Genomic DNA, 11,035 nt, shown 5'->3' with positions numbered 1-11,035 from the left:
TGGGACTCACTTCCCTCAGTACTGGGGTAGGGACCCAGGAGGAGAGGAATGAAGTGGGTCTGTGTAAGAGCTGGGGGTGCAGGGCACCTTGGGGGGACTCTTGGGGTGGGATGCTGGCTCGCCGCCGCCCTCTGCTGGGCACAGGAGCTGGTACAGCAGGGAGGAGCAGAACCCAGGAAAGAGAAGCGGGGACGGCTCTGACCAAGCAAACTTTATTGCGGCGCTGCGCGGGCTCGCTGGGTTCTGCTCCCCAGAGCCTCCTGAAACTGCAGGACTGGGGATGGGGTACTTCTGTGACCCCTACAACACCCTGTCACATTTAGAAACAGGTGAAGGGCCCAGGTGGGCGACACAGAAGAGCTGGGCGACACCCTCCCTGGGACACCGGAAGACACCCCATGGCTCCTCATTTCTTGCACACCGCCTTCTTAGGTTTGGGCGTGGATTTGGCCTGCGGAGAGAAGGGCGGGCTCCCATCTCCAGCGCCCCCTGGTGGCCACCTCCCCACGGCCAGCCCAGCCCGCCTGCTGCTCACCTTTTTGCCCAGGCTTCTATCTTGAGGGCTGAACCTGGAATGGAGTGGGGTTGGCAGAGAATAAGGACAAGCGGGCAAAAGAACTCAGTTTGATGCCATAGCTGGGTCCTTCCAGTACCCACCTATAGGAGTGTGGTCAGCCCCAGCAGTTGGCAATTTACCCAGACAGGGAGCCCAACCCAGGCTCACTCCGCCTGCACGCCTCTCGCCCACCTTGCCTCTTTTACATACTTTTTTAGGTTTTTATTTTTGTCCCCTCGAGGTAGAGTCTCACTCTAGCCCAGGCTGACCTGGAATGCACTATGTAGTCTCAAGCTGGCCTCGAACTCACAGCAATCCTCCTACCTCTGCCTCCTGAGTGCTAGGATTAAAGGCATGCACTACTACACTCAGCTTTTAGGGTTTTTTGTTTTGTTTTGTTTTGTTGTTTTTGAGGCAAACCCAACAGACTGCCCTTTTAATGTGTGTGTGAGACAGAGACAAAGAGAGGAGAGAGAGAATTGGCATGTCAGGGCCTCCAAACACTGTAATCAAACTCTCGATGCGTGTGCCACCTTGTGCGTCTGGCTCAAATGGGATCTGAAGAGTTGAACATGGGTCCTTAGGCTTCGCAGGTAAGTGCCTTCTGCTAAGCTATCTCTCTGGCCCAGGTTGTTTTTTTTTTTTTTTTTTTTTTTAAATATTCACATTTGTTTAAGAGTGAGTGGGTTTGGGTGACCGGGGTCGTTGGCCTGCTGCAAACCAACTCCAGACACAAGCGCTGCTTTTTGTACCTGGCTTACATGGGTGGCTAGGGTATTGAACCCAGGGCAGCAGGCTTTGCAAACAAATTCCTTTAATTGCTAAGCCATCTTCATAATCCCTACTTTTTTACTTTAAAAAAAACAAAACAACTTTTTGTGGTGCTGGGGAGCAAATCCAGGGTCCCTGGTCTGCCGGGCAGCACTCTGCCACTGAGACACAGCCCCAGCTTGCTCTCTCTCTCTTTTTTGGTTTTTTGAGGTGGGGTCACACTCTAGCCCAGGCTGACCTAGAATTCACTCTGTAGTCTCAGGCTGGCTTTGAACTCATGGTGATCCTCCTACCTCTGCCTCCCGAGTGCTGGGATTAAAGGCGTGCGCCACCACGCCCAGCCCTTTCTCTTTAAACTTTATCCCTGCTCTAGGCTTTCATTTGCTTTCTCTCAATAGTCAAAAATACCTTTTCATTCTAAAAGTAATGTTAACTATACATTATGTTAACTGCACATGATACAGTAAATAGATGAGAATAAATTACCTATGCTTTTATTTCCCACTCAAAGTTTTTACATAATGTTTAATCAAGCTACTTCTAAAATTAGGGACATGAACATGGTTGATGTTTGTTTCCTGAACCTAGTGCTTCTCAGGTTGCTATGTGCTTTGAAGGCTCATGGATGTTCTCTTTATCCTGTGCCACAGATAAGGAAAATAATTATTTGGCATTGCTTAATCAACTATTATGTTGGTAGATATTTAGAATGTTTTCATTTTTCACTGGTGCTTTGATAATGCTCCGATAAGTTTGAATACCTATGTTGAAGTTGATTCTTTGCATGGAATCACTTTAAGAGGCGTCGAATCAGAAGATAAAAACATTGTCAAGCTTTTCAAGAGGGCTCTGCCCACCTCCAGTGCCACCACGTGTACATGTGTAAAACATACTGGCTGTTCTGCTCTTTCCAGCACTGCCCGTCTCAGGTAAGGCATTTCTGCTAATTGAGCTAGGCTTGGTAGCACGGTCCTGTAATCCCAGTTACTGGAGAGGCTGAGGCAGGAGGATTACAAGTTCAGGGTCTGCCAGGGCTATCGAGTGAATTCAAGGTCACCCTGCAACTCAGTGGAGCCCTGTCCCAAAGTATCCAAAGCCACAAATGTGCTCATGAACACGCATGAACTCGGTGCCAGAGGGCGTGCCTCGCGTGCCAGAGGCCCCGGGCTCAATTCCCAGTACTGCCCACAAAACGTGTCTAATTTGGGGCTGGAGAGATGGTTCAGCACTTAAGGCACTTGTCCGCAATGTCTAAGGATTAGGGTTTAATCCCCAGTTCCCACATTAGCCAGATGCACAAAGTGGCACTTGCATCTAGAGTTCATTTGCAGTGGCTGGAGGAGCTAGTGCACCCACTCTTTCTCTCCTTGCAAGTAAATAAAATAAAATAAACTTAAAGTGTCTAATTTAATAAACAGGGAGAGTCGTGTTACCTCATTGCCTCTTCCTCCTCTTCTTTTTCTAGCCTTTTTTTCTGAGGACCAAAATCAAGCATTATTTGAAGAGTGAGGCCACAGCAGACTCCCATGGTCTTAAGAAGACATACCATTTGAGATCTGCAGTAGCCTTATCCTGTTCCCACATAACCCAACCTAAAAGGGTTGGCCCAAGTTCCTAGTGCCCAGTCCCTCTGATCTGCCTGAGCAGGGTCCCACCTCATTCTTTCCCCCACCTTAGCCACACTCATCTTCTTCTGGGTCGCCTGTCTTTTGGCTTGTTTGACAGGGGTGTCTTCTAGAGACACTTCTACATCGTCCTCATCGTCGTCATCCTCCTCTTCCTCCTCCTCCTCCTCCTCTTCCTCCTCCTCCTCCTCTTCTTCCCAGGGCAGGTCTGAAATCTCTGTGATGGTGTGGGACGGTGGGTGAAGGCATCAGGGGCAAACTGGGGTAGAGGGCAACCAGAGCTTCCCAGACACAGGCTCGATGCCTCCCTCCCACGCCAGGACCCCTGGCGCTCTAGGTGTGGCTGGAAAGACTTCCTGTTCCTTTCGCCTGTAAAGGGATCTATCCCTTCTGTTCCTTCTGCTAAAACAGGGGCCAGAGTGACATAAGGAGTAGGAAAGCCCTGCGGAGACTGGAGAATAGAAAGAGGGTGCGCACGGGGAACTGGGACAAGGCCGAAGGTGGACTTGCGGGGCACGGGGTGGGGAAGGCGGGGGACACGACGTCTCGTCTATGGAAGGCTCATGCGCTAGAAGCTTGGTCTCCAGGGTGGCGTGCTGAGGTGGCGGAACACACATGAAGTGGGGCCCAGTGGAAGGTGGTTCGATCATGGCAGCTCCACCGCACAAGAGAATTAGTCCTGCCCTGACGGGGGCCTGGGGTGGATTGTTGCGCAAAATGTGCTCGTATGCAGTTCTTTCTCGGCCTCCTCTTTAGCATGCGCTCCTTGCGCAGGAGCCCCTTATCTGTCATGCTGCGCTCCCGCTGGGGACCCTTGGTAGATGTCACAGCTATGCTGTTTGGACTTCTCAGCTCCCAGAATTATGACTCAAATAAACCTCTCTTGTTTGATTGTCTGAGGTCAGACTACAAGGGTTTTGCTATGTTCCCCAGATGGGCTTGACTTCCCAATTCGGCCTTGGCTTCCTGAGTACTGAGAATATAAACATGCAACACCATCTTTTCTTTATAAAGTATGCAGCTTCAGAACTATGTAGCCAAGGATGACCTTGAACTTCTGATCCTCCTGACTACACCTTTTGAGTATTAGGGTTACAGGCATATAACACCAGGCCTGGTTTGTTGGTTGGTTGGTTTGCAAGCAGACAGAGAGAGAAAGAGAAAAGAGAGCCAGAGGGTGGAATAGGCACACCAGGCCCTCCAGCTGCTGCAAATGAACTCCAGATGCATGCATCACTTTGTGTATCTGGCTGTACATGGGCACTGGGGAATCAAACCCAGGTTGTTAGGCTTTCCAGGCAAGTGTCTTCACTACTAAGCCATCTCTCCAGCCCAGTTTTTTAAAAAATATTTTTACTTGTTCATTTGAAAGAGACAGAGGGGGCTGGAGAGGTGGATTAGAGGTTAAGCGCTTGTCTGTGAAGCCTAAGGACCCTGGTTCGAGGCTCAATTCCCCAGAACCCACGTAAGCCAGATGCACAAGGGGGTGCATACGTCTGGAGTTTGTTTGCAGTGGCTGGAGGCCCTGGCATGTCCATTCTCTCCCTCTCTGCCTCTTTTTCTGTCTGTCATTCTCAAATAAGTAAAAATAAAATTAAAATAGAGAGAGAGGGAGAGAGAGAGAATGGGTGCAGCAGGGCCACCTGTCACTGCAAAGGAACTCCAGATGCATGCACCACTTTGTGTTTCTGGCTTTATATGGGTACTGGGGAATCAAACCAGAGTCATTAGGCTTTGTACGCAAGTACCTTACCCACTGAGCCATCTTCCAGCCCCGAGTTTTTTCTTTTAACTTTTTTTTTTCCCCGAAGTAGGGTCTCACTGTAGCCCAGGCTGACCTGAAACACTATGTAGTCTCAGGGTGGCCGTGAACTCACAGCAATCCTCCTACCTCTGCCTCCCAGGTGCTGGGATTCAAGGCATGTGCCACCATGTCCAGGGTCAAGGCATCCTTTGAAGACCCTGTTCACTTGTGCAGTTATTTCCTGGAGATGAAGCCCCTTTCCCATGTCACAGCTGAGGCCAGGGACCCACAGAAGACATAGCAGAGAGGTAGAGAAGTGTGGCACGGGCCCTTGCTACAGCCTTCTGCTGCAGGCCACTGGCAATCATCCACCTTTGGGGAGTTTGTAAAAAAAAAAAAAATGAAAGAACGAGAAAGAGAGAGAGAGGAAGGGAGAGAGGGAGAGAGAGAATGAATGAGCAAAAACCCCTAAGAATCCCTCAAGTGTTCAGGTGCCTAGGACACCCCGAGTCCAGGGCTTGGCCCTGCGCCCTCACGCCCTTCCCATGGCCACCCTTGGACTGAGACTTACCATAGCATTCCTGGCCACTGAGGAACACAGGTCCCGAGCCAGCCCGGAGCTGAAACGTGACTGGGGGAGAAAGCTCCACTCCCGTCATGGTGACCTGCGGCGGGAAGGGGTGTCATGGCAGAACCGAGGCGATGGGGGACTCCATCCACACACGCTCATGGCTTGTGAGGATCTCAGACAAACTAAACCTTGAAGTAAACTGAACAAAGGAGCTTGGTGGTTTACACAAGTAACCTAGCACTGGGAGGTGAAGGCAGGAGGATTGTGATAAGTTTGAAGTCAACCTGAACTTATAGTGAGTTAACTTAACAGGCCTGTTAAGAGTACTTGCCTAGGGCTGGAGAGGTGGCTTAGCCATTACGCGCTTGCCTGTGAGGCCCAAAGACCACAGTTCGAGGCTTGATTTCCCCGGGACCCATGTTAGCCAGATGCACAAGGGGCGCACATGTCTTGAGTTCGTTTGCAGTGGCTGGAGGCCCTGGCGCACCCATTCTCTCTCTCTCACTATCTGCCTCTCTCTCTGTCACTATCAAATAAATTAGTAGTCTGTATAGTCTACAAAGTGAGCTCCTGGCCAGTCAGGACCATATAATAAGACTCTAGTTAAAAAAAAAAAAAAAGACTGAGATGGGGAGGGGATATGATAGAGAATGGAATTTCTAAGAGGAAAGTGTGAGGCGGGGAGGGAGGGTATTACCATGGGATACTTTTTTATAATTATGGAAAATGTTAATAAAAATTGAGAGAAAAAAAAAGAGTACTTGCCTAGCCGGGTGTGGAGGTGCACGCCTTTACTCCGAGCACTTGGGAGGTGGGATTGCTGTGAGTTTGAGACAACCCTGAGACTACATAGTGAATTCCAGGTCAACCTGAGCTAGAGTGAGACCCTAACTCAAAAAAAAAAAAAAAATGCTTGCTTAATATGAACAAACCCCATGCGTTTAATTCCAGATACTGCATAAGCCATATGTGGTACAAGCCTATAGACCCAAGCAATTTGAAGGTAGAGGCATGAGGAGTGAAAGGTCAAAGTCAACTTCAGCTACATAGTGGATTCAAGGAGAGCCTGAGATACATAAGACCCTGTCTCCAAATATATATATGGCAACCAACCAACAAAATAAAAATAAAATGAGGAAAAATATATAAGCTCAAGACCAACATAGCCAAACCCTGGTTCAAAAAGCAACAACAAAAAGGAGGGGCATATCAAAATGACAAAGAGATCACTTAAAGAGAGTGAAACAATCCTAGAGGCTTAAGAAACTAACAGAAGAATTTCAAGGGCTGAGGAGGTCACCCAGCAGATGAAGCAGCTGTGTGAGCGCAGGAGCTGGGATCCCCAGAACCCGCACGCAGCCTGATACTGCCACACTAGCTTCTGCAGCCCCAGCACAGCGAGGGCAGGTAGGGAGGTGGAGATGGGAGAGGTCACCTGGAAGCTAGCCGTGGGGATGAGACCTTGCCTCACACAAGGTGGAAGGTGAGGAATGACACCTAAAGTCAGGGGCGTGCATGTGCGCGCGCGCGCGCGCGCACACACACACACACACACACACACACACACACACACACACAAAATGGGAACTACATGAACCAATGTAGGCAGAGACATAGCCACAACAACTGGATGTTTCAGCTCTTGGTAACTAATTAGGGTTATAGAAGACGAGCCAAACCACCAGCCAGACCAACTTGACGTAACTTCCATATACAGGGCAAGCAACACAAGAACACACTTTTGGGGGGGGGGGACTGGTAGCTGTCTTGTTTGCAAACCTTGGGGGCCCAAGGTTCAATTTCCCAGTATCTATGTTTAGCCAGGTGCACCAAGTGGTGCATGCATCTGGAGTTCGTTTGCATCAGCAAGAATCTCCCTCCATCCCTCCCTCCCTCCCTCCCTCTCTCCTCTTTCCCTCTCTCCTCATAAGTGAAAATGTTTAAAGCCAGGTGTGTTGACACACGCCTTTAATCCCAGCACTTGGAAAGTAGAGGTAGGAGGATCACCATGAGTTCGAGGCCACTCTGAGACTACGTAATGAATTCCAGGTCAGCCTGGGCTAGAGCAAGACCTTACCTTAATTCCAGCATATAGGATTGCTGTGAATTTGAGGCCAGCCTGGGACTACAGAGTGAGTTCCAAGTCAGCCTGGGCTAGATCCAGACCCTACCTCAAAAAAACAACAAACAAACAAACGAAAAGGTTTTTTTTTTTTTGAGACAGTCTCATTTGTATAGCCTGGACTGGCCTCAAACATATACAATCTTTCTGTCTTATTTTTCCAAGTGCTGGTTTTAATCTGCATATGCCACCATCCTTGGATCACAACACATATTAGACTGAAATAATTTTGGTTACATTCTCATACCATAGTGGAATTAAACTAGACATTAAAATATCTTAGAAAATTCCTAATTATTTGGAAATTTAAAATATATATATTTTTTGAGGCAAGCTCTCACTCTAGCCCAGGGTGAACTGGAACTTACTCTGTAGCCTAGGCTCATGTCAAATTTCTGGCTAACTTCCTACTTTAGAGTGCTGGGATTATAGGTATGAGACACAAAAATATTTATTATTCTAAATGGTCCAGGTGCTGATTAAGGAAATTGAAAAATAAATTGAACTGAATGAAAATGAAAACAGTACTATCAAAACTGTGAATTTTTTAACAGGATTGGCAAGGCTGTTACAACTTAAAGGAGGGCTGGAGAGATGGTTTAGTGGTTAAGGTGCTTACCTGTGAAGCCTAAGGACCCAGGCTTTATTCAACAGGACCCACATGAGCCATATGCACAAGGTGACACATGCATCTGGAGTTCGTCTGCAGTAGCTGGAGGTCTTGGCATGCCCATTCTCTCTCCCTCTATCTGCCTCATTCTCTTTCCTCAAGTGAATAAATAAATATATTTTTAAAATATTTTATTTATTTATTTGACAGAGAAAGAGGGAGAAAGAGAGAGAATGGGCATACCAGGGCCTCCAGCCACTGCTAATGAACGCCAAATGAGTGTGTCCCTTGTGCATCTGGCTAATATGGGTCCTGGGGAATAGAATCTGGGTCCTTTGGTTTTGTAGGCAAATACTTTAACCGCTAAGCCATCCCTCCAGTCTTAAAATATTTTTTAAATAAAAAATATTTAAAAAGGAAAACAGGAATAAATCTTGGTAATCTTAGGCTGGCCAATATTTTGTTAAATTCAACATCAAAATAAACGACATAATCAGCATATCAAATTTAGAATTCATATGACCAAGTACTGCTCTCCCAGTAATATGAAGAAGTTCAAATCTTCTTCTATTAGTATATATCACATTAATGGAGTAAACAAGGAGCTCAGGGTTGGATGAGTTACACTTGATACGATTTACCCCTCAGCCAAAAGTTTGCTTGCAAAGCCCGCCAGCCCAGGTTCAATTCCCAAGCCACCCACATAAGCCACATAAGCAAAAAGGTGTACAAGTTTCTGGTGTCTGCTCACAGTAACAAGAGGCCCTTGCATGCCCATATACATATCAATAAATAAAATTTACAACTCTTCCAAGTATTTAAAGAAAGGAGCGCTGGGTGTGGTGGTGCACGCCTTTAATCCCAGCACTCGGGAGGCAGAGGTAGGAGGATTGCTGAGAGTTCGAGGCCGCCCTGAGACTACATAGTTAATTCCAGGTCAGCCTGGACCAGAGTGAGACCCTACCTCGAAAAAACAAAAAACAAAAAACAACAAAAAAAAGAAAACAACATGTTTTTATTTGAGAAAGATAGAAAGGAAGACAGAGTGAATGAGTGAGTATGGTGCACCAGGGCCTCCCGCGGCTGCAAACAAACTCCAGGTGCATTCACCACTTTGTGCATCTGGCTGTACATCGGTACTGGGAAGTTGAACCCAAGTTGTCAGGCTTTGCAAGCAATTTCCAATTTCCTTTAACCACTGAACATTCTCTCCAGTCCCAATTAAAAAAAAAAAAAATTGTCATTTTTTTGAGATAGGGTCTCACTCTAGCCCGGGCTGACCTGGAACTCACTGTGTAGTCTCAGGATGGCCTCGAACTCACACTGATCCTCCTACGTGTGCCTCCCAGGTGCTGGGACTAAATGCGTGCCGCAAAAATATTTTTTAAAGGAAGAAAGGACATCAACCATTCTCATCCAATACACAGTTGGTCCCTGATTACTTAACAGTGGTTCAAACCCAGGAGTTTCTAAATTGACGGTGCTACATATTTACTGGAAACTATACTTGAATTCTGAATTTGGACCTTTCCTCAGACTGGCACGATGTGGCACAACCCTATGTCTCTGCGGGGCGTGGCAGTGAGCGCCAGCTCCGTCAGTGCCACGATCTCAAAGCGCACAGCCCGCGCCTCAGTGCGCCATGTGCTCAGCTGGGCTGCTTAGGAGGCTAAGTGGAGTTACGTGAATATTCCCATCATGACACCACAACCCCATCATAAGAGCATTCCTGTTATACGGAAAGTCCTAGCCCACGTCGCAATGCAGTAGAATTGCAGGAAAAGGAAAAGGTCGGTGTGGTGGCACACACTAAACATCCCAGCAGTAGGTAGGCAAGTTTGAGGCCAGCCTGGGCTACATACTGATTTAAAAAAAAAAAAAAAACAACCTCAAAGAAAAAACCCAAGCCCCCGCAAACCTGCCATTTGTTCACAGGGATTAATGCACAGACTGCCTACGGTGAATTACTGCGGGGTGGGGAAAGGAATTTCTGGACACACAACCCATATGTGAGTCACCAGCAAACAGTTGAAACCCAGAAGCGTTGAAGGTATTCGGTCGCCCACCCTCACCGGGCTCTAGGAGGGGTCAGCTGGGGTGGGGGATGGCCAGCCGTGGCCGGGGCGGCGTCCCTGCAACCCCCCGATGCAGGTCTGGGCGGTAAAGCGCCCGCGTCCGCACGCAGCCTCCCGGGCGCCCCGGGGAGAGGCTCACCATGGGCAGCACCGAGGCCTTCAGCGAGGCGATGGTGACGGGGTGTGCCTTCCTGTCTTCCTGGCTGGATCCTGGCAGGATCTCCACCCGGTTGACTTCCTCTTTGGCTTTTTCCCCCAGGCAAATCTGAGAGGTGCGAAAAGACACCAGCAGCTCCTCAACACCCGGGAGAACAGTGGGGGAGCGAGCCGCTGTGACCTTGTCGCGAGCCAAGGATGGCTCCGGGTCCATCCTCGTCTCCCCGTTGCAGGGACACCCACCGCGCTGAGCGACAGCCGGCAGCACTCCTTCCTCTCCCCCTGCGGTTTGAAGGTGCAGGTCCGCTTCTCGTGACTCAGCTCGCAGCCTGCACGGAGAGGGGCTGCGGTGAGAGATGGGGGGGGACCCCCCACCCAGACGTCTGCAGGGTCTCGGGCTGGCTGGGCGCGAACCCCCGGCTGCCGCTGCAGACCGCAGCTGCGCAGCGGGAGCGGGGCGGGCTCTCGGCGCTTGCTCACCCCACAGCATGGTCCTGGCCCTTTCAGCCGAGCTGCTGGTGCTGTGGTGGCTCATGTCGCCGGCTGGCTTGGCAGAGGCACGGGTGTCTCCGCGGCCACGGTCCCGGGTCCCTGCCGAGGGAAACTCGATCACTCTCGCAGTCTGCTGAGTGGCGCTAGACGCCAGCCAGCTAGTGGGTTAGGTGAGAAGGGCTTGGGTGGGCCTGGCGAGAGGGCAGGAGGGGCTCACTGAAAAGCTCCTGTGCCCCACTGACCAGAGCATACCAGATCCAAGCGGGCAACATGCAGACGACAGCAGTGCTTAAGAATGGACAGGGCCTGGAGG

At 49.4% G+C, this 11,035-nt stretch overlaps 1 protein-coding gene across 1 annotated transcript; it reads right to left on the bottom strand.

Moving 5' to 3' along the window:
* Positions 1-305: 305 nt before the first annotated feature.
* Positions 306-10,765, bottom strand: Npm2 (nucleophosmin/nucleoplasmin 2). The gene is made up of 8 exons (XM_004669665.2): positions 10,711-10,765; positions 10,474-10,559; positions 10,214-10,339; positions 5,268-5,361; positions 3,000-3,169; positions 2,761-2,801; positions 536-569; positions 306-451 (listed from the first exon to the last, which is right to left on the bottom strand). The coding sequence occupies exons 1-8, from the start codon at positions 10,763-10,765 to the stop codon at positions 407-409; spliced, it is 651 nt and encodes a 216-aa protein (XP_004669722.2). The 3' UTR covers positions 306-406.
* Positions 10,766-11,035: the final 270 nt, after the last annotated feature.

This window comes from Jaculus jaculus, chromosome 12, assembly GCF_020740685.1.
Source record: "Jaculus jaculus isolate mJacJac1 chromosome 12, mJacJac1.mat.Y.cur, whole genome shotgun sequence".
Taxonomy (NCBI): Eukaryota; Metazoa; Chordata; class Mammalia; order Rodentia; family Dipodidae; genus Jaculus; species Jaculus jaculus.
The sequence above is the reverse complement of the archived record's forward strand: the minus strand, read 5'-3'. Positions and strand labels throughout refer to the sequence as shown.